This window comes from Capra hircus, chromosome 19 (assembly GCF_001704415.2).
Source record: "Capra hircus breed San Clemente chromosome 19, ASM170441v1, whole genome shotgun sequence".
Lineage (NCBI taxonomy): Eukaryota > Metazoa > Chordata > Mammalia > Artiodactyla > Bovidae > Capra > Capra hircus.
Window position 1 is genome coordinate 53,703,698 of NC_030826.1, and position 23,573 is coordinate 53,727,270.

At 56.2% G+C, this 23,573-nt stretch overlaps 1 protein-coding gene across 7 annotated transcripts in view; it reads right to left on the reverse strand.

Annotated features, from left to right (window-relative positions):
- SEPT9 (septin 9) overlaps window positions 1,636-23,573 on the reverse strand; it is a 180,701-nt gene continuing 158,763 nt past the window's right edge. For all 7 annotated transcript variants that reach the window (XM_018063712.1, XM_018063713.1, XM_018063714.1 and 4 more), the window contains 9 exons: window positions 14,292-14,483; window positions 13,523-13,651; window positions 13,084-13,165; window positions 12,661-12,798; window positions 10,115-10,232; window positions 9,241-9,336; window positions 8,857-8,953; window positions 4,489-4,540; window positions 1,636-3,384 (listed from right to left, as the gene is read on the reverse strand). In XM_018063712.1, coding sequence (XP_017919201.1) covers window positions 3,249-3,384; window positions 4,489-4,540; window positions 8,857-8,953; window positions 9,241-9,336; window positions 10,115-10,232; window positions 12,661-12,798; window positions 13,084-13,165; window positions 13,523-13,651; window positions 14,292-14,483 — 1,040 coding nt within the window. In that variant the 3' untranslated portion in view covers window positions 1,636-3,248. The remainder of the gene's footprint in view (window positions 3,385-4,488; window positions 4,541-8,856; window positions 8,954-9,240; window positions 9,337-10,114; window positions 10,233-12,660; window positions 12,799-13,083; window positions 13,166-13,522; window positions 13,652-14,291; window positions 14,484-23,573) is intronic.

Genomic DNA, 23,573 nt, shown 5'->3' on the forward strand with positions numbered 1-23,573 from the left:
ATGCCCAGGCAAGCTGGGACACTGAGTCACCTGGATCTACAGCAGGGGATTTGCTCAGTTGGGCAGGCCCCATCACCACGCCGTTCCTCCTTGGATGGGAGGGGCAGGTGAGCTAGGTGGAGAGGATGGCCTGGGCCCCTCTTGGTCCCAGAACGAGGCTGACTGTCGTTGAACGGGACAGCAGTGTAAGGGTCAGGGAGCAGGCTGGACATGGTCAGTGGGCCCCTGGGGGGACGAGCAGGATTTCTGAGCTGAGAGCAGGGCTTGGAGAGGGTGTCGGCCCCAGAAGGTCAGGGCCAGAGAGAGATGGTGCTGGACAGGGGTGCCCAGCAGGGGTGGCAGCGGGGACCGTTTTAGTTTGGAGGAGCGAGGGGGGTTTCAGGATCAGGGACTGCCGAGAGTTACAGGGATTGAGGGGCCGGGGGAAACCAGGACGGCCTTGAGACGCCAGCCACCAGGGCTGCAACCCTGCTTGTGGACCAACCCCCACATCCCCCGCCTGGGCGACAGCACACACGGGTGTCGATGACACACCTCGGATCCTGAAGCAGAGGCTCCGTGTGGCCACGGTCCATCAGCTCATCTGGAGACGAAGTCCACTTGCCTTCTCCCGAATGAGCCAACCTGCCCAACCGAAGGGGCAGGGAGGCCCCGAGGGGCGGAGATGGTCCTGAGGCCACCCCACCCGGCCTGTTGGTGGCAGAGACTTGAGCCCAAGTCACCCAAGTCCCAGTTCAGGGCTTTTCTGCTCCCCGAGACTGGATCGGGGCAGGAATGGGGGTGTCATGGGTTGAACAGTGACCGCCCCCGATTCCCCAAATCAACGTCCACTCAGAACCTTACGTGGCCTTACATGGACACACGGTCTTGGCAGTGTTAAGGTAAGAACCCAGATGAGGTCACCCTGGATTAGGCTGGGCCTGAAATCCAATGAGAAACACCGGGAGAGGACCGAAGCAGAGACTGGAACTACACAGCCAGCAAAGCTGGAAGAGGCGGGAAGGCTCCTCCCTGGGTCTTCAGAGGGAGCCTCGTCCTGCTGACACATGACCTTGGATGTCTGACCCCCAGACTGCAAGAAAATCCATTTCTGTTGCTTCAGCGGGCTTGTGATGGCTGCCCCAGGTCACCCCCCGAGGAGGGAGAAAGGGGCTAGTAAGGCCTACACACAGCTAAGAAATACCCAGATCCCCGGTCTAGATGCCCCACTCGGGATGCAGGAAAAAACCTCACAGGGCAGCCTCTTTTATTCCACTCTTTTGGTGACTGAGCTCTCTTGGAATAAATTGGTATGAAATGATTGTCAAACACTGACCAGCTCATAGGGTTCACTGCAACAGACTTTGATTTTAAGAAGAAAAACATTATTTCCAGGATACAGTCATAGAAGCAGCGCACAGCACCGCCCGGTGGAATGCCTTCAAAGCCTCCTTTTAATGAATAAATTAAGACTCTGTTCGCTTTTCAATCATCCCCTTAAATCAGTGCTTCTAAGTCCCTGAAACCTTTCTTCCTCCCAAAAGGAGATGAAACAATTCCCTAGCAATCACTTCCACGCTATCTTCACACTCATCAAAGGAGCGCCGCACTTTCGGGGTCAGAAAAGGGGGGGGGGGGGAAATCCCCACTCCAGTCTTCCGGGTTTGCATTTGGAACATTTATTTCAGGAAATACATTTTCAACACTTTGTTATTTATACAAAAAGAGACGAATTTCTCAGGAGGCACATAGCGAAAGGCCACTGTGGAACAGATCCCAGTGAAACTAACAAGTTTTCAAAAATCTGGCTACAGAGAAGGAAGCGAAGGCGTCCCAAGACGGGCCGGCTGGACTGGTCCACGGCCGGGACCCCGACGCTGGCGACGGACGCATCCTTCAACATCTTGGTTTTGGCAAAAATGGCAAGTCGGCAAGTAAACTGTTTCTACTAAGGGGTCCTTCCTCTCTTAGGTGGGGAGGGAGTAAACACACGAAGCAATGACCTACACACATGCGCGCGCGCACACACACACACACCAGTCTGCACCCACCCCTCCCACCTTCTCATGGGCAAGAAGCCAGCCTGGGGCCTGCAGAGGGTCACGGATCATTGACCCGTGTCTGAGCTCCCCAGCCCGGGGCCGTGAGGACGTGGAGCCCGACTGTGGGCCGTGGATACCTGAGCCCTGATCAGTCCCTCTCTGGGGGTCTTTATGATGGGCTCTGGGGGCAGGGGAGGTGCAGGGCCCCAGGCACATCCGGGCAACACACAGTCAGGTCTGCCTGGCCTCCCACCTCCCTGGTCGTGGTGTCAGCCAGGCCTCGGTCAGGGGGGCTGTATGTCTGGAGCGGCCAACTGGGCATTCACTTAACCAGAGTGTCTCGGGCCAAATGGATGTCTAGACAGACAGATACACTTCCCTGGTCACACAAGGTGGGGGCAGGGCCGGCACCAGGCCCACGAGAGCCCCCCGCCCCCCACTTCCTTCTGGTACCTGCCAGCACTTGACTTCCTCCTTAGCTCCTCTACCAGATTCACTCGCTTGGACCTTCCCAAAAATCAGGGCAGGGTAGGGTGCATCTTTTGCTTCCTTTGAATCCTCAAATTCCAGCGGGGGTGGGGAAGGGGGCGGGACATAACGGGAGATAAAGACATATCTCCCTCTCTCCACCTTGTCCCAGTTCCCCGCCCGAGGGGACAGCTGCGGAGAGCTGGTGGCTCGTGTGGACGGCTGAGATAAAGGCACTTTCTGCTCCAGGACAGGCTCGCGGGCGGGCGGGCAGCAGCCAACGGGCAACTTGGATCTCGTGGAATGAACTGCTCTCCCCTAGGGGTGGGCTCAGGGGCTCCCCAGCGGCGTGTAGGGAGGCGGGGGCAGGAAGGGGCCCCAGGTCCACCAGCAGGGTCCCATCCTCCCGCGGGCACCACCCCGCCACGCTCCAGGGGCTCTAAGAGCTGGGGGCCACTCCTGGGGCCTGGAGTGAGGGCAGGGTCGGGAACTGAGTCAGTGGTCCTCCAGCCCCTTCTGGACCTCAGGGAGGGCCAGAGAGCCGCCCCCCACTCCAAGCTCCCCCCCCACTCCCAGTCCTGGTCCCCGTAGTCAGTGGGCTAATAACAAACATACTCAGAGGGCGCTCGTCATCTTGTTACTTGGCAGGTGTGAAGGGGCGGAGATCGAGGACACACGGAGAAAATTATATAAAATAAAAATGGGGGGGGTGGCGGGAGACGGTAAAGACTCGGGGTAGGGTCCCGGGGCGGGCGGTGTCTACATCTCCTGGGCTTCGGGTGCCTTCTCCTCGACGCCGTTGGCCACGGCGCTGCTGCCCTCGTGCAGACGCTTCACGCGGTAGGCTTCGAAGTGGATGGTGCTGGTGATGTCCTTGATGTTCTGCATGTGTGTCCTGGGAGGGGCACGGAGGAGGGGTCACGAGGGGGGCCAGGGGTGGGGGGGGGCTCCTGCTCGCTCAGCCTGCCCTCCCCACTCCCAATCCCCACTACACGGTTCCCCGGGCCGGCTGGGGGGTGCGGTTCTCCAGCACGGCGCTTTAGCCCCACCAAGACAGACCAAGCCTGGACAGGAGATGTGGGGGTGAGGAGGCGGGTCTCCATGGCAACCCTGCCACTCTCAGGACCACGTGTTCCATCACAGCCCCTTTTCTGGGACAACTCAATCGCCAGTTCAGGGACAGGCTGAGTGCAGAGGCCCCCGGCGGTGGGCAGGGCTGGAGCGCCCTTGCTCTGGTCCAGAAGAGCCAGGGCAGCGGCCAGTTGTGCTGGCAGGCAAGGGGCAGCGGCCTGCAGCCGGTGGGTGAGGGGCCTGGGGGTGGCGGGTACTGGTACCCCTGTAGTCATGTGTTCAAGCGTCCCTTCTCCACTGACCATCAGGGCAGGTTTGCAAAGGTGTCTGAAGGGCTCGAGGTCAGAAGGGCATCCTTCCGCAGCCAGGCTCTCCAGCACAGGGCAGTTAGCTCCCGGAAGCCATGTCCTCCCACAACTTGGAGGCCATGAGAGATGGTCCTGTCCCTCCTAGTGACTTCGTCCCTAGCATCCGTCGTGCTGGCTGAGGAGCTAGGAGCCCCTGGCACCCCGGAGGGAGCCCCCACTGTCTCTGTTCACCTGCCCAGGCCCCAGCCTCACCACCTGGGCTGAGGACAGGCTCCTCCTTGCCTGGGCTCAAGGAAACTGAGGCAGGGCCTCCACCAGGTCAGAGGACAGACACATGCCCAGCACCCGAGACCTCCTGGGGCTCAGACTGCAGTGATGCAAACTCAACCCTTCCCCAAGTGAAAGTAAAAAAGATTTTCACTGCTTGGTTCATTTCCAACAAGGCATTTAAGACAATGGGGCTCCAAGGAGGAAGGCAGATGGGTGGCGTGCGCTGGCTGCTACTCAAGACCTCCGCTAGCTGGCCCATCACCCTCGCCCACCGCCCGAAGCCCTGACGGAGGCCCCTTCTGGGCTGTCAGCCCCTCCCCACCCAAGCACCAGACCCGCCCGGCTCTCACCTGATAAGGAGGTCCCGCAGGTAAGCAAACTCACAGTGAGTGGTGTTCTCGACTGCAGAGGAGAGAGAGGGAGCTTTAAGATCAGGAAAGCCCTTCCCGGCAATGCTGGGCAGGTAGATGGGCAGGGCAGGGGGGCCATAAGGGTACACCAGGCACCTCAGCTCCTGCCCTCCGGGGAGATGGCACTGTCACCTGGCAAGACAACTGCAGGGGAGAGAGCGCTACGCTAAGCAAGAGGGGGCCCGGGGGTGTCCCAGGGGAGACCTGAAGATGAGAGCGGTGCTGGGAACAGAACATGGCAGGAACCGGGGCTGGGGTTTCTCCCCCACGTGCTCAGGACACACGCAAGGACACACGTGTACAGAGGTCGCACACTGGGGATGACCACTCCCATTGAGCTCAAGAGTCGGCAAAACTGAGTAATCCGCTGCCTGGGAGGGTGCACACGGGGACACACTAAAGCCCCTCGGAGTGCTGAGCACAAGCTGAAGACGGCAGCGGGCTCTGGGCATGCGGGAAGATGGGCAGGGAGGGACCCCACAGGCACCCTGGAGCGGGCCGGCGATGCCCAGTGCTGCATAGAAACTGCCTGCTGCGTGGTCGTCAGCTGCCAGTCACCCTTCAAAGGGTGCTGAGTGGCATCATCTGGACTCAGGGAAGCTGTCCTCTGAGGTTCTGTGGGGGCGTCCGGCCCACGGGAAGGAATCCCCAATCTCCACACACCCTACAGGAGAGCGACTAAGACGTCTCATTTGTGGTCGTAGGGAGGTGCGGCTCAGAGGTGGAAAAAACAAAAAAAGCACTCTGCCCAGCTTCCACGGCCCGGGAGGCCTGGCTCCCAGGTCCAGGCTTCCCCATCCCAGGGCAGCAGGGCCTTTCTCAAAGTTAAAGGGTCAATACAGCCAGCAGATAGATGGGGAAACAATGGAAACTGTGAGAGACTTTATTTTTCTGGACTCTAAAATCACTGCAGATGGTGACTGCAGCCATGAAATAAAAAGATGTTTGTTCCTTGGAAGAAAAGCTATGACCAACCTAGACAGCATATTAAAAAGCAGAGACATTACTTTACCAACAAAGGTCTGTCGAGTCAAAGCTATGGTTTTTTCAGTAGTCATGTATGGATGTGAATTGGACTATAAAGAAAGCTGAGTGCCGAAGAATTGATGCTTTTGAACTGTGGTGTTAGAGAAGACTCTTGAGAGTCCCTTGGACTGCAAGGAGATCCAACCAGCTCATCCTAAAGGAAATCAGTCCTGAATATTCATTGGAAGGACCGATGCTGAAGCTGAAACTCCAATACTTTAGCCACCCGATGTGATGAACTCACTCATTGGAAAAGACCCTGATGCTGGGAAAGATTGAAGGCAGGAGGAGAAGGGGACGACGGAGGATGAGATGGTTGGATGGCATCACCGACTCAATGGACATGAGTTTGAGTAAGCTCTGGGAGTTGGTGATGGACAGGGAAGCCTGGCGTGGTGCAGTCCATGGGGTCTCAAGGAGTCGGACACGACTGAGCAACTGAACTGACCGACTGACAGCCGGCAGGGGGACCAGGGTGGTAAAAGGCTGAGTGCCCCACCCGCCAACTCAGGCTTCCCAGGTGGCACTAGTGGTAAAGAACCCGCCTGTCAATGCAGGAGACACAAGAGATGTGGGTTCGATCCTTGGAATCAGGAAGATCCCCTTGAGGAGTGCATGGCAACCCACTCCAGTATTCTTGCCTGGAGACTCCCATGGACGGAGGAGCCTGGCAGGCTGCAGCCCATAGGGTCACACGGGGTCGGACAAGACTGAGGTGACTGAGCGTGCATGCACACCCCCGACCCCTGCCCTCCTTCCTCTCCCATCCCCTACCCTGCAGGGCTGCGCCCACAGTAGAATCCTCTGCTGGCTGGCTCTCATGCAGCCTTTCCATCTAACTTGGAGAAGTACTGAGAGTAGACAGAAGAACAGGGCTCTGAACCTGAAGCGACTGTCTGACCACTGCATCCCAGGTTGGGCAAGTTATTCTGGCCTGTCTGAGCCTCCATTTCCTCATCTGTAAAATGGGCATGATAATGCCTCCCACCTCTCAGGGATGGGAGAGGATGAAATGAGTTAACTGTGCGCCTTATCACACCTGCCCTCCTCTGAAAACATTCAGGCAGCTTCCAAGGATGAGTAAGGTGCCTCAGGATGGTGGTGTGCAACCCAGGAGGAGGAAGAAGAGGGAACTGGGGCTGGAGAGGGTGGGGATGAGGAGAGGCACAGAGCAGCCTGCTCTCCGGTCAGCTCTCAATTCACAAGGTCCCAGAGATTAAAAAAAAAAAAGTCACCAAAGTCTTGGGGAAGTTCAACTACTCTAATGGCAGAAACTCCTTCCGGGACCTCACGAAGGCTGCTGGGAAGTCAGAGTCACCCCCCGCCACCATCTTTACAGGTTCCGTGGGGCTGTTTCTCATCACCATCCTCAACGTGGGCTGGCAGCACCATAGCAACGCACAGCTCATTCAAAGCGCGGGATCCAGGCCAGAGCAGGAGAGCAGGGACACAGAAAACCAACCTCCCTAATTTCCCAACAATTTCCCGACAATTTCCTTTACCGGCTGCCGGCAGGGCCCAAGTTGGCCGCCAGAGGGCAGCAGATGCTATCAGAGGCGGAGCCGCCCTTCCTTGCCCCTCCCCAATGGCCCTTTCTTTCTCTTTTTCCTTTTTTCAAATGTACTTGGGCTGCGCCACGTGGCATGTGGTATCTTGGTTCTTGACCAGAGATCAAATCTGTGCCCCCGGCAGTGGAAGTGTGGAGTCTTAACTACTGGACCGCCAGGGAAGTCCCCCCATTGGCCCCTTCTTATCCCAAATCCTCCAACACACTTTACAAGGTTTCTAAACAGCAAGATTTCAGGAAGAGGAGAAATGGAAGAGGCGGGGCCAAGACCGGATAAGCTGAGGATGAAGCCTAACTGAGACATCTAGGCGGGACGGGGAGGTGAGGGATTTTAACAATAACCCAGGTAAAAGCCTGGGAGTGCCCCACTAGATCAGTTTCATTGTATCATTTCCTGCTAATACAATGAAAGTATATGAAAAACGAAAGTATCTGCTGTCCTGAAAGCTCCGATAGTCTTTGAGACATTCTCCGATTTCACTAAACTCTTGGCACAAGGTGGCAAAATGGGACCCAAGGGATGATGGGACATGCCCAAGGTCACAGGGACATGCCCAAGGTCATGAGCTAGGTGTGGGATGGGGTGGTAGCAGCTGGAGTTGAAAGCAACTGCTGAATGTTCTGCTTCCTTCTCTATGCTGGGCCTTTCAGCCAAGCGAACAAGGAGCAAAGTGGTCCATTTTAATCTGTTCTAAAGAGGGAAGGACAGAACAGAGAGAGGGGGAAGGAAACGCCCAGGTCCACCCACCTATGGCCACCTGTAGTGGGTTGCATGGTGTCCCCAAGACGTCCGGCTCCCAACCCTGGGCACCAGTGAATGGGACCCTATTTGGAAAAAGAGTCTGTGAAGGTGTAATTAAAGTAAGGATTTCAGGGACGTCCCCAGCGGTCCAGTGGTTAAGAATCCATCTTCCAGTGCAGGGGATGCAGGTCTGATCCCTGGTTGGGGAACGAAGATCCCACATGCCAGGGGGCTCCCGAGCGCCACAACCAAGACCCGATACAGCAATAAACAAATGTATCTACCTCAAGAGGGGATCACCCTGGATTCAGGGGGGCCCTAAGGTCAGTGACGAGTGCTCTTAGAAGAAGAGAGACACAGGAGCACAGAGGAAGTTAGAGCAGAGACCGCAGGGCTGAGCCTACAAGCCAAGGTCAGCCGGCAGCCACTAGGAGGGGGGCAGGGAACAGTCTCCCCCGAGGCCTCCAGAACGCTGAGGATGAACTTCTGTTTAAGCCACCCAGTCTGTGCTGGTCTGTTGCAGAAGCCCCAGGACATGAAGACGCGGGGGTCCTGGAACTCCGAGGGGGCACGGAGTGAGGAGGGCATCTGGTTCTCAGCTGGACAGAGCTCCAGCCCAGCCCTTTCCCCAGGCCCAGAGAGGTGGGGTGACTTGTCCAGGGTCACACAGCATGCCTGGCAAACCCCAGCACCAGGACCCTGGCAGAGCTCGTCATACCTCCTTCCTGCCTGGATGTGGGGGACTGGGATGGAGGCATGGCTCCGTCAGCTAATGGCTGTGGGCCCCGGACAAGACACCTAGCCCCTCATGTTCTCCACCAAGCAGGACCCACGGGAGCCCTTCCTGTGGCCGAATGGGCAACAGACGAGGTCCCAAGAGCAGCCCATCAGGCCCAGGTGCACAGCTCCTGGGTAGCAGAGGCAGCTTTCCTCCTGACCTGTCTGGAGGCCCGGGCGCCAGCTCAGCCATTACCTTCGATGGTACCCCACTTGGTTTTCCTTCCAAGGATCCTCTTCCCATTCACTTGGTACTCGTGGTCACTGCCCACCACAGCAAACGGGATCATCTCCTGGGGGAGGGGCAGGAGGCATGGTCACTTGCGCGTGCAAAGGCCGGTCCACTCCCTGGGCCCCTGGCAGGAGTTGCCCTGAGTCGGGCCTCCAGCACTGAGACCCCTTGGCCTGAGAGGGCCGCACGCGGACCTTCTGGCTCCGATAACCCTCCTGGCCCAGATAATACTTCCTTATGGCTCAAGATCACCCCACCTGTTTTCCTGGACCCCTGGAAAGACCCACCCATGTCCTCTAGCAGGAATTGAGGGGCCTCCGGAAATAGCAGTCGGGTCGGTGCACTCACCCGGAACTTCTCGTTCACCAGCCGGTCCTCAGAGTCCTCGTCAAACTCCTTCTGGGGGTACACGTCAATGCCATTGGATAGCAGGTCCGCAGTGATCTAGGGATCCAGAGGGGAGACAAGCGGGCACCGTCCATGCAGCAAACTGGACCAACCCACTGGGATCTGCCTGTGCTATGACCTCCACAAAGCAAGTGGCCCCAGACTCAGAGTCAGGGGTGGACTCTGGGGGTCTGGTAACTGTCCAGCTCTTGTGCCTCTGGAGTGGAGGAGGGGCAGCTCCAGACCTGCCTGCTGGGAGACCGCAGCCACCCCAGAGACCCGGGGTCACCATCCCAGGCACGGGGCATCCCCGTCCTGAATTCCACCTGGACACCCTCTCACTGCAGCGGCCCATACTGCACAGGGGCACCTGCGTGTGTCAAACTGTCACCAACCACCCTTTACAGCGACAGCTACCCGTACGGATGGTGATCAGTGACAACGTCCCCGTGAACAGCTGTCGTTTCTGCCCTGAGCACAGACAAATGCCCGGGGGCAGCTTTGGGGGCTTCCTTGTTCTTTTCCCTCCAGACACATCCGTTGCTAGGGCGCTGTCCTCCCCGAAGCATGCTGGGAAAATCCCTGGACCTAAGGGATTGTGGGTGGAGCTTTGGGAATAAGAGTGAGGAGTCTCCCCGCTCAGAGACAGAGGCTCTATAGGAGCCCACGGTTCACCCTTCTGTTCGGAGAGCAGTCCAAGTGGGGCAGTGACTGGGAAGGAAGTGACCATCTGTCCCCTGATGGAAACTGTTTCTCCCATCTAATAAAAACTGGGGATTTTGTCTGATGGCCTTGCTCCCACCAAGGGGGATGGCGGGCAGAGGCAGAGTCCTACCCGTTGTTTGAAGTAGACCCTCTCCTCCAGGGTCAGCGTGTCGGCCTTGGCGATGACTGGGACAATGTTGACCACTTTGCTCAGGCGCTTCATGAACTCGATGTCCAGGGGCCTGAGGCTGGAGCAGAGGGACACGGATGAGGGTGTGGGGGGAGGCGCATGGAACGGGGACAGAAACGCGGAAAGGGGGCCCACTCCTGCCTGGAGGGAGCTGGGGCGAGGCCCCCAGGGTGCCTGCAGCTCCCAGGTGGGTGTATGCCAAGGTCAAGGCTGTGGGCTGAGAGCCAGCCAAGGCACTGGCGAGGGACAGAAAAAGGAAAAGAATCTTGAGCCACTCTGACCCGGGGGAGGAAGGGGTGGGGGGCCAGACCAGCTCTGAGCAGCCTGGGGATGAGCTCCCAAAGCCCCCAGTGTGTCCACTGGGAGAAGGGCTGCCACCAGCTCAGAGGGCCATCAGATTGTGGGGCATCACCGTCCGGGGGCAGATGGGTGCTCACTCAGCCCCATTTCCCAGGATGAGCTGGGGGCTGCTGTCTGGGGCGTCCCCAGCCCCTTGCCCACTGGCTCCAGGTGTCCAAGGTCTGATGCGGGGAAATGCTACCCCTCAGGCCCTCCTCACACCCCCCACCCCAACCCAAGACAGCTCTCAGCAGCTGTGGGGCAGGGCAGCGGGGCTCCTGAATGGCTGGCACCGCCTTCCCACCAGGACCAGAGCTGTCCCTGTTGTTCCCGCAGTTGGTCACAACTCAGTGTGAGGGTGAGGCGGGCCCCAGGAGGAGGTCTGAATGATGATGGGGAGGAGCCGCTCGATCCCCCGGGCCGGGGTCTGGGGCGCGATGGCGTGGCACCCCGCTGGATCACCACAGCAGCAGCAGAGCCCAGCCTCAGCCCCCTGCTTCCAGCAGCGCCTTGGTGGAGCATAGCCTGGACCAGCTGCTGTGGGACTCGCGGCTGAGCCCCCCGCCCCTGCGCAGACCCTCGCCAAGGGTGGCTCAGGGACTCGCTTGGTTTCCCACAAAGGCCCCCAGGTGAGGCCCACGGCTCCTGCCAGCTTCCTTCCTGTAACCGGTGCCTGCGAGGCTGGGCCCCAACCCTGGGCTTCCTGCTGCTAGCAGAACCGAGTGTAGAATAGTCAGAGCCAGAGCCTCAGGCCGTGGTGACCAGCCGGACCCCGGGCCCCAGCAGTCCCCCTCTGTCTACCCTCGCTGCCCCCTCCCCACCCACTCCTGCATCCACTGGGTGCTGGGCTCCCTTCCTTCCCACGTCCTGATTCAGGACGAGCCCAAGGGTGTCCACCAGGCGGTGGGAAGACACCTACGGGTGTCAGGTGCAGATGGAGCCACAGGGAGCCAAGGACAAGGGGTCTGTGAGGCCATACAGGGCCCATCTGGGGCTTCCCTGGTGGCGCAGTGGATGAGAATCCACCTGCCAATGCAGGGGATGCAGGTTCAATCCCTGGTCCATGAGGATTCCACATGCCGCGGAGCAACTAAGCCCATGTGCTCCCACTACTGAGCCTGCCTGCTGCAGCTACCGAAGCCCTCATGCCCTGGGGCCTGCGTTCCACCAGGAGAAGCCACTGCAATGGGAAGGCGCACACCACAAGAGTAGCCCCCACCTGCTGCAACTAGAGAAAGCCCGAGCAGCAACAAAGACCCAGCAGAACCAAAAATAAATATATAAATGTAAAATACAGGTGTGTTTTAAAAAGGGGCTTTCCCAGGTGGCTCAATGGGTAAAGAATCCGCCTGCAATGCAGGAGACGCAGCTTTAATCCCTGGGTCGGGAAGATCCCCTGGAGGAGGGCATGGCAAACCACTCCAGTATTCTTGCCTGGGAAATGCCATGGACAGAGGAGCCTGGCTGGCTACCGTCCTTGGGATCTCAAAGAGTCGGACATGACTGAAGCGACAGCACGCATACACACACACACACACACACACGTTTAAAGAAAAAATCAATAACACTGGCCCTACTCACATGCACAATTAACATTCTAAACAATCGAAGAGCGCATCTGCCCTCATGAGGGACACCACCCCTGCTCAAAGGAGGCGAGGAGCTCCCCGACCTCCGCTCCAGGGCACCCACCCCACGCCAGCCTCACTGGCTTGTACGTACATCTGTAGCTGCAGGTGGCAATGGCAGGAGAAAGCAGCTCTCTCCAAGGCGGCCTCGACTAACAGCCCTTATCCAGCCCTGCCCGGGGCCAAGCCCGCTGTTCTCTGTGCTCTAAGCCCTCCTCGGTGTGTGCGGGGGTCCCTGCCAGGGTCTGTTATCGCATCGTCAGCACTCCCCTTATGGACCAGCGACCCGCACGGAGGGGCAGGTAAGTGCTAAAGAAACACAGCTGGAGAGTCTCTGCCCACCTGCCAGGCCCGCCAGAACGCCTGCCCTGAGAAGGCACAGCCCAGGCTCCGGACCACCCCGGGCCCAGCCGGTCCTCCGCCCTTCCAGGCAAACTGGATGGTGACAGGTGGGTGGGATGCAGGGTAGGGGCCAGAGGGGGATCGGGGGCACTCAGGCTGCGCGCCGGGGGCACATACGAGTGGCCGGTGGCGGGGATGAAGTACAGGCAGCAGTGGACGCGGGTGTCCGGGATGCGCTTCTTCCGGTTGATGTTGACCTCCTCTTGCAGGTACTTCTCGTACTGGTCGTTGATGAACTTCATGATGGGCTGCCAGCTGCACGGAGGGACCCAGTCAGCGAGCGTGGAACCCCCACAGCCCCAGCTGGGGAAGCAGCCCCCTGAGCCCCCATCCTCACCTGCAGGTCCCCAATCCCCCAAGTCTCCGCCCAACACCGGGAAGCGGGGGGTGGGGGTGGGGTGGGTACCACCTGAAATCCTGAGTGCAACAGAGACCTGAAACAGCCTCCCAGGCTGACCTGTGACCCCTGGGGATGGGGGAGGGGCGAGATTCCCAGCAGCCTCGCGAGGGCTCTTCCGCCCGGGGCAGGGGTCCCCTCACCAGTTCTCATTGTTGATGTGGTCCCCGAAGCCCGGCGTGTCGATGACTGTCAGCTTCATGCGGACGCCCTTCTCTTCAATATCTGTACACAATCACAGCCCCCGCCAAGTTCAGAGGGGAAGACTCAGGACCTGTGCACATAACCGCCCCCTACCAGCCAGGCTGCCCGACCCACCCTGCCCCAAAGAGGCCCTCCGGCAGCACCCCCAGGATGATGCCAGGGAGATGCCAGTGTACAGCAGTGAAGCCCCCTGCCCGTGTGTTTTGGTGGAAAACTCAGCTGTCTCCAGAGGGCTCTGACCAGGGCCTGCAGGGATCCTGGAGAGCATCCCTGACCTCTCGCCCTCCTCCCACCCCACTCCGAGTCTCAACAGGCCCAGAGGTGCTGCCCCGAGGGACCTGACTCGGTGCCCTGCCCCCAGCCCTGCCCAGCTCTCACCGTGTGTGATGGACTTGATCTCAATCGTCTTCGGGATGCGCTCCTCCGAGGTGGGCTGCACTGACTTCCGGCTGATCTTGGATTTGAAGAGGGTGTTGATCAAGGTGGACTTTCCCAAGCCGCTCTGCCCTGGGGAGAGAATGGGGCTGGTCGGCAGGGTGCTCCAGAGACGGCAGCTCAAGCGCCTGGCAGGTGGCGAGGCCTGGGCATCATCCCCCAGCTCTCCTTGGTGGGGCTCTGGGTCAGGGGGCAGTCAGGAGGCAGGAAGGGCTGGGTGCCTGGGCAGTGGCCAAGCTCTCACTGTACTTTGTGGCAGAGCAGGACATGGACCCCTTGCCTTTTGACCACAGGGTGGTCAAACTGCCCCATGCAAGGTCCTGGGGCTCCCGGGAGGAGGTGAGATTCAGACAGCGTTGGGGAGGGAAAGTGGGGGCTGGCCCCTCCAGTGCGATCCACCCTTAGCTGCGGGACATACCAGGATCCACGTCAAGATTGATGGAAAAGCCCTACAAAGCCCCCCAGCGGAGGGTCTGTATCCCTCACCGCTAGACCACCCACACTGCAGGGTTCCAGTCCAAAGCCCTGGGGGCCAGGCTCCCCACCGCTGAGGATCACCTCGGTAGAAGAGAGTCCACACGCTCGTCTGTCCTGCAGGCCAGGCCTGTCACCCCGTTTTACAAGAGCCTTTGTGGCCGGCCGGAGAGGGGCAGGGGGGCTTCCTTGCGTGGCTCTGGGTGGCTCACCGGCTGGATGAGAGCGGGGGACTTACCCACCACCATGATGTTGAACTCGAAGCCCTGCTTCATGGCCTTCCTGCGCATCTGCTCCAGGATGGAGTCGATCCCCACGTAGCCGAAGTCCACGGAGGCCTTCTCGTTCCGTGGCGCAGGCGGCTGCTTGAGCGCGGCATCTCTGGGGGTGTCAGCCATGTCGCCAGCGCTGCTGGGAGCTGCCTCGGTGGCTGCAGGAAGAGGAGTGGGCGCTTTAGGGGGCGATGGTGGGGGAGGAAGGACACGCAGGTGGGGGAAAATGAGGCTCAGTTGCCCAAGAGACCCGGAGGAACGCCTCAGAGCCAGACCCCTTGGCCCAAGCTGTCCTGCCGCCGTCTGCCTGGCCCACAAAGCCTCACCCCACAACTTAAGTCCTGAGCCAGGACAAAGGAGAGGACGACCCTCTGAATGGAGGACGGAGGGAACCAGCCAGTCCCAAGCACCTGCCGGTGGCCCCGGGCCGGCCGGAGTGTAGAAGGAGGGCAGGGACGCAGAGCTAGCTCCTCCGGGCACAGTGGTCCCACTGGTCCCTGGGTGATGGCAGGAAGGAGAGGGCCCATGGGCAGCACCTGCGGGTACTGCCCCCTGCCTCCCACCTGGACTAGATTCAAGTGTCTTCTCTCTGGCCGCCCAGCACCTGCGGGGCCCCGCGCCCACAGCCTGGGAGGCAGTTTTGTTTTCAGGTCTGCAGACAGGCAGATGGGACTGAGCTGCTCAAAATAACTCAGGCTGCTTCGGTCTACGGGTCAGAGCCTTCCTCCTCTCCTCCTGGGCTGCCCTAAGAGTCCACGTGACCCAGCTGGAGGCCTGGGGGGGGGCGGGGGAGATGCCCAGAAAGCTCCCAGTGGGGACCCGAGGGGCACCTGGCCTGCAGGGCTGGTCAGCTGCATCCGGGTGAGTCCCCCCCACCACGATGTGCACATCCAGACCACACCCTTCCCTGACGGCCCTCCCCAGCCCCTCCGTTGCCCCGCGGGTCCAAGCTCTTCCCACCCTCTGTCCACTAAGAAGGATTTTCAGCTTCATCTTGCCTCCCAGGAAGGATCACAGTCTCTTCTCCCGGGACACCCTGAGCTCATGGGAAGTGACCACCCAGCAAGTCCAAACACTCCCCCTCTGCCCATGAGCCCCTCTCACAGCCCTCAGGGAGAGAGTGCTGGTGGTTTCCAGAGCAACAGCGGCCCCCCTAGGTGCCAACCTCTCCAGGGGGCATACCCCACTGCCAAGGTGGGCAAGCAGCCTTCCCAAACACGGCCTCCTACCCATCCCCTCCTGCCCCTGCCAGGAAGGTCACTGCCGAGCTTTCAGATAAACTGCGTTTTGGTTTCCTGAGGAAATAACCGGACTCCACCCCACCCACCAGGTTGCACCTCTGGAGCCACCTCCGTCTTCAGGAGCCTCCGAGGGAGCTGAGATGGGAGCCAGCACCCTCTCCTCCCTGCATGCCCAGGCCAGTAAGAGAGGAAAGATGACTGGCCCTGTTAGCTTACAAATCCCAGAGACTGGGGTGTCGCTGGTTTATCCCCAAGTCAGTCACTAACGTCCCCCTATCCTTTGCCCGGAACAGGCAGAGACATTCCTGCTTCAGAGAACAGGGGCGTTAAACATGTAACGTAACACCATAACAAGGCCAGGGGATGCCTGGGGGTCCACACATTTCTCCTAACAACAGGCTGATGCTGGAGGTTTTGGTTCCACGTCCCACCTCACCCCATCCCCGGGCCAGGGAAAGGCAAACGGCCCAGGAGGCAGGGATCCCCCCTATTCGACCGCCATTGGGGGGCCTCCTCCCTGCGCAGCCCGGAATGAATTGCCTCTGCTCAGAAACACTCTGCCCTAGGCTCCGGCATCGTTAAACAAACAAAGACCAGAGCTGCATCTGGCCCGAACGTGTGGCTCTGGGGCTGCTTCCTGGAGACAGACATGGGGCCCTGTCTTTCGGGACAGCAGTTCAGCCCTGCCCCACGTGACCAAAAATTGCTTCCATCTGTCTGCGGGTCTGGGAGCCATTCTGCCCTGGACCGGGCCAGCCCCCTGCCCCACCCCCATATCTTCCTCCATCCCTCACTCCCTCCAGAACAGCACAGGGTGGGGGGTGGGGAGACTCCTCTCCACAGCTCCAAGAGCAGCAGAGAGAGGCTCCAGCCAGCCAACATCCCCTGCAGAAACCAAAGCAAACCCCCCTGCCCACCAGGGCCCTGTTAGAGAAATAATCAGAGAAACAGGACAAGCGTCATCATTCCCGCTGAGAGAAGGGCCTGGCCTTCTGCACAGGTGAGGGCCCATCCCCCCCGAGGCCCCTCCTCTGGGAGGCTCCATGGTGGGCAACCCCCACTCTGTCTGCCTGGATGGCCGGCAGATATGGGACCCTCCCGCTATGCCCACCCTGATAGGAGGCTTTGGGTCTGCCTTCAGGACCCCATGGGGGAGTGTAGAGGCCCCCAGCAGTCAACCGGCCCAGAGATGGTCTCTGTGAAACTCGGGGTTTCTGTGATTCTTGCAGCCTCGAGGACTCTAGCCAGCTAGACAGGACGGTGGAGATGGGCGACTCCAGCACTGTCCAGTGAGGTAGCCACGTGTGCCACTTCTTAGAAATTGTGGTGAAATTTACAGAACGCAAAATGTACCATCGTAACCAATTTTAAGCATGCGGCTTGGGAGTGTCAAGTACATTCACGTTATTCTGCACCCAAGCTCCTAACTCATCTTGCAAAACTGAAACCATCCCCATTAAGGATGAACCCCCCGACTCCCCATTCTGTTTTCTGTCTCCATGATTTTAGCTACTGTGCACCCCAGGTCAACAGAGTCACACAGTATTCATCCTTTCGTGACAGGCTTGTTTCACCAAGAAGGCCCTCAGGGTCAGCCCACGCTCTAGCAGGTGTCAGGATGTCCTTCCTTCTGAAGGCTGAGTGATACTCCGGTGTGTGGATGGAGTACATTTTTAATTCATTCATCAATGGACACTTGGGTTGCTTCTGTTTCTCAAGACCCGGATTTCAAAGCTTTCTGAAACATTTTTGACCCAGTGGGAATGCTGAGTCAAATGGTAGTCATAGTTTTAATTTTGTTCAGAACCACCAACTGTTTTCACGAACATGACATCCGATCACTTAAAATGCAGCTAGTCTAACGGAGGAACTCAGTTTTGTATTTAATTTTAATTCATTTCAGTTTAAAGAATGATACATGGCATGGGGACTTCCCTGGCAGCCCAGTAGTTAAGACTCTGCCCTTCAAATGCAGGGAGTGAGTGTCTGATCCCTGGTCAGGGAACGAAGATCCCACATGCCACAAAGCATGGACAAGAAATTTTAAAAAAATTTTTTTAATTAAAAAAAAAAAAAAAAAGAATGACACACGGCAGTGGCAGCTATCCTGGAGAGCACAGAACTCTTGTCTAACTTCCTAATTTTACAAACGGGGTGTGATTTTTTTTTAATGAAATGCACCGGAAGCAGTCTGGCAAACCGGAGACCATCAATGAATTTAGGCCTGTAACTTCACATTCACTCTCATGATAGCTGATTAACATACGTGTCCCCCCAACAGGCCACAAGCTCCAGTGAGGATGGCAGTGACGTGTGTGGATCTCCAGTGAGCCTCCAGAGCCCTACAGGGAGGGGACACTCAAGCAATACTGAGTGAATGGGGTCTTGGGGGAGACCCTCAAGGCGGGGGACAGGGAGGAGGGGCTCTGCTGCCCCGAGCTGCCCACAGACCCTCCACAACAACAGTCAGACCCACCTCCAGACCTGCCTTCTCCTGACTCATCCCCACCCCCAAGACCTCTGTCCAAACCACCTCCTCCAGTGACTTCTGCCCACGGCTCACTCTCTTCCCTGTTAGCTCGCTTTTTGTTTCATACCCAAACTTTATCAAAGGCTATTAATAGGAAAAAGGAAGTTCTTAACAGAAAAACAAGAAGTTTCACATTTACATCCAAGATGACTTTCACTACAGTCTCTGCACGCAAACAGAGAAAGAGGGAGCTGCCCTCTTTGAAAGCGGGAAACTCATGTTCAGAGAAGTTAAGTAACTTATCCAAGGTCACACCACACCACCAGGTGCTACTCTCCACTGCTCCTACTTGGGAATCCTTGGAAAAGGGGATGGAGGGGGCGGCACCGATTGCCATAGCCTCTCCTTCCCGGAGCCACACTCTGAGGGATGCCAGGTTTGCTGGGGGGTGTGTGTCGGGCCGCGGGGGGGGTTTGACACCTGGGACAGCCTCGCTTTGGCTCCACTGGGTCAGCCACTCTCTCTCAGGCCCAGGGTGACATCCCTGCCCACCACAGTGCCACCCTCCTCTTGGCAAAGACAGCCCAAGTGACCAACTGGGCAGGGGTGACCTTACACGCTGGTTTACACCCTCCCTCCAGCCTGATCATTTTCTTTACTGCGGTAAAACAGATGCGAGTTACAAAACTGACCCCTTTGACCATGTTAAGTGTTCATGTTAGTGTCATTAATTACATTTACGATGGCATGTAACCATCACCACCACCTACCTCCAAACGCTTTTATCATCCTGATCGGAAGCTCTGAGCCCATTAAACACTAACTCCCCTTCCCCTCGCCCTGTAGGCTCTGTCCTGTCTCTGTGAATCTGGCTCCACTAGGAACCTCGTGTAAGTGGGAACATTCGTAAGTATTTGTCCTTTCGTGTCGGGCTTCTTTCACAAGCATCGTGTCCTCGAGGCTCCCCCCTGCTCTAGCACGTGTCACCTTTCAGTCCTTTTTATGTCTGAATAATATTTCATTGTTTATCCATTCATCCATCAATGGACACTTATGAGGTTTCCACCTTTTGATTATGATGAATAACGCTGCTATGAACACCGGTGGACACGTGGCTGTTACAGTCCTTGCTTTCAAGTTTCCTAGTACAGCCTAATTATCAATATTAAGAGAATTGAGCACCCAGTTGGTGCTCAGAAAGCCCACGGTTTGGACAAATAGGTAACATGGTCACCCTACAGTCAAAGCGAGGGACAGTGCCCCCTGCAGACTTTGCGGCTGGGAACCAGGGCTTCGGATTCTCACTCTGGCTCCACGTGGCCCTCTGCAAGTCTCTACACCCGGCTCCTCACTCCCTGATCTGACTTTGCAAGATCTTCAAACCCAAGGTTGTAGCTCAATCAGCGGCACCCCCAACTCCTAGGCCAGGGGGTGGCACAAAGCAGCGACTCACGAAACATCTGGAAGGTCGTCCACCCATGGATGAAAAGCCGAAGATAAGGCGGTAATTCTACACAGTGGACCACAAGCCGTTAAAAGGCCGTCCACCCATGGACAAGGGGACAGACAGCGCGGTAATTCTACAGCACGGACCACGAGCCGTTGCAAGCACTCATGTCCTAGACAAATGGATACGAAGACGTGGTATATGCATATGGTGGACTATTACCCAGTCATAAAAGACGAATGAAATAGCACCATGTGCACCCACATGGATGGACCTAGAGATGATCAAACTCAGTAAAGTAAGTCAGCAGAGGAGGACAAATATCATAGGATATCACTTATACGTGGAATCTAAAAAATAATACATTGACCTTATTTACAAAACAGAAACAGACTCACAGACAAAGAAAACAAACTTAATACCAGAGAAAGAAGAGGGGGAAGTAAATTAGGAGTTTGGGATTGACAGATAAAAATTACTTTAAATAAAACAGATAACAAGGTCTTACTGTATCGCACAAGAAAATATATCCAATATATTGTAATAAACTAAAATGGAAAATAATCTGAAAAATAACGTATGAATGTAAAGAATACGTGTGTGTATATATATATGTGGAATGGAATCATTTTGTTGTACAGCAGAAACTAACCCGACATTGTAAATCAATCGCGTGTGTATGCATGCTAAGTCGCTTTCAGTCATGTCTGACTCTTTGCGAACCTACGGACTATAGCCCACCAGGTTACTCTGTCCATGGGATTCTCCAGGCAAGAGTACTGGAGTGGGTTGCCACGCCCTTCTCCAGGGGAATCTTCCTGACCTGGGAATCCAACCTGGGTGTCCTTCATTGCCACTGGATTCTTTATCGCAGAGCCACTGGGGAGGACCCGTAAATCAACAGTACTCCAAAAAAAAAAAAAAACAACAACAACAACAACTAGCGTTGACATGTACATACCACCATGAGGAAAAGAGCTAGTGGGAAGCTGCTATAAAACACAGGGAGCTCAGCTCAGAGCTCTGTGATGACCTAGAGGGGTGGGATGGGGGCAGGGGAGGGAGGCTCAAGAGGGAGGGGATATATGTATCCATATGGCTGATTCACCTTTTTGAACAGCAGAAACTAACACAACATTGTTAATCAACCATACTGCAATTTAAAAAAAATTTTTAAAGCACTAATGTCCCGACACGCTATAACAGATGAACCTTGAAAACACTATGCTCAGTGAAGAAGCCGGACGTGAAAGGCCACATATGGTACGAGTCCATTTAAATGAAATGCCCAGAAGAGGCAAATCCATTGAGACAGAGAGCAGATGGGGGCAGCCAGGGGCTGGGCCATCACGCCTATGGGACTTCCTTTTGGGGGATAAATAAGACTCTGATGCTGGGAAAGATTTACGGCAAAAGGAGAAGGGGGTGGCAGAGGATGAGATGGTTAGACAGCATCACTGACTCAATGGGCATGACTGTGAGCAAATTCTGGGAGAGAGTGGAGGACAGAGGAGCCTGGTATGCTGCAGTCCGTGGGGTCAGAGCAGACACGACTTAGCGACTGAACAACAACATTTTCTGAAACTAGATACAACATTGAGAATAAGCCCCACTGATGCACACGCTAAATGGGTGAATTGTACAGGGTGGGGATTCTATCTCAATGAGCTGTTAAACAAAGACAGAAAAGTCACTGCTGGTAGAGATGGATTGAAAAGAACCCACTGTGCCCAGGAGTACCCACCAGCCAGCTGTACAGCTTGTGGACAGCTGAGGCCAGGACGCCCCTACTCAGGCCTAAGGTTCCTGTGCCCCCTACCCCAGCCCCCAGGCTGTCCAGCTGCACAAGCAGCCCTGTCATCTCCCAGCAAGGACGTTCAGACCAGCGGGAGGAAACCTTGGCAGTGTCTCTCCACAGGCCTCCAATTTGAGCCCAGGCCTGCAACCCTAGTGGGCGAGCCCCTGCCCGCCCCCTTCACCACAGGGGCGCGTAGATCCGCCTTTTCTCAGGAACTGATGGGGAGGGGGTTGCTCTTAAATCAGGCGAGGAAGGGGTTCCAGCCTCTTCCATCCACATGCCTTACAGGGGGCTCTAGGTCACAGCCCTGAGCCAGCACAAGCTTCAGGCGTCTGCTCCAAGGGACAAATTCCTCACCCCTACCCTGGGGTCTGTGTATGGCGGCCTGTGGCTGGCTGGGACCGGGACAGTGGGACGCACATCTGGCTGGAATGCAGCCACCAGAGAGGAGCCCGCGGAGGGTTTATACTGCATTGCAGTCCTGGGCAATCGCGAGTGGGGGCCCAGCAGGCCTGCAACACCTAAGGGTCACTCTTCGCCGCCGCCCCTCCTTGTCTGTCCTGCCGCCCTTCCTGCAGCCCAAAAACATCCCTGAAGATTCCACCCTCTCCGAGCACCAGCCTCCGCTGCTCGACATTGCTCCCAGCCAGAGGGGCACCCATATCACAGCCAGGGACACAGCCCAGGACCAAGCTCTCAGGGTAAAGCCGACTCAATGACCCTTATCCCCCCACCCGCCGATCCTCTCCAGGGACACTGGCACAATCATCCCCACAGGCCTTGCTTAATCACCACCCACAGTGGCTGAGCAGAAAGCAAGGTGACCCATCTACGGACACCCACGAGACCACCCAACAGGAGCCAGTGTCACCAGGCAGATCCATGCAGAAGCTTGATGTTGGGGGTCATAGGGACCTGTCCCCCACATACTCTTCCTGCAGGAAATGCGCCCCCCCCCACCCTTAATGAAGCTGTCCTTCCCCTATCCCACCCTTGTCCAGGTGCTTCTTACAGTCATAGCCTCCTGCGTTCACTACGCACACATGTGCACCTTGGAGATGTAACTGTCCTAGAAAAGATGCCAAAGAAATGGAAGATGCCAACGAGCTGGAAGAATCACATTCTCTGACTTTAAACAGTATTATTGATGCAAAGCTACAGGCATCAAAACAGTACGGTGCTGGCGTAAAAACAGACACATAGATGAATGGAACAGATTATAAAGCCCAGATACAAATCCTTGCACTTATGGTCAATTAATCTATGACAAAGAAGGCATGCCTATACAACAGGGTAAAGACAGTCTGTTCAATAAGTGGTGCTGGGAACACTGGACAGCTACATATAAAATAATGAAATTAGAACATTTTCTTATGCCATATACAAAAATCACTCAAAACAGATTAAAGGCCTAAAAGACCAGAAACCGTAAGACTCCTAGAGGAAAACATGGGCAGAACACTCTCTGATATAAATCACAGCAATAGTTTTTGGATTTGTCTCCTAAAGTAAAGGAAATAAAGCAAAGGTAAATAAATGAGACCTAATTAAACTTAGAAACTTTTTCACAGTAAAGGAAATCATCAATAAAATGAAAAGATAATGCATTGAGCAGGAGAAAATATTTGCAAATGATACGACATACAAGGACAGGGAAACCTAGCATGCTGCAGTCCATGGGGTTGCAAAGAATCAGACATGACTGAGCAACTGAACATCAAATGCTGTATAAGGGATTCATATCCAGCATACAGAAACAGCTCATACCGTTCAACAACCTGATTACAAAATGGGTAGAGGAACTGAACAGAAATTTTTCCAAAGAGGAGATGCAGATGGCCAACAGGCAGAGGAAAAGATGCTCAGCTAATTATCAGGGAAATGCAAATCAAAATCACAAGGCTATAGCACCTCACACGTGTCAGAATGGCTATCATCAAAAGGAATACCACAAATGCTGTGGCAAGGGTGTGCAGAAAAGGGAATCCTTACACACTGTTCATGGGAACGTAAACTGGTGTAGCTAGTGTAGAAAATGGTATGGAGGTTTCTTGAAAAATTAAAAATAGAACTATCTTATGACCCAGCAACTCTACTTCTGGATATGTATCTGAAGAAAACCAAAAACACTAACTTGAAAAGATACATATGCCTTAATGTTCACAGCAGCATTATTTGCAATTGTTGAGCTGTGGAAGCAACCTAAGTATCCGTCAACAGATGAATGGATAAAGAAGACGTGGTACCCACACACACACAAGAATATTACCCAACCATTTAAAAAAAAAAAAA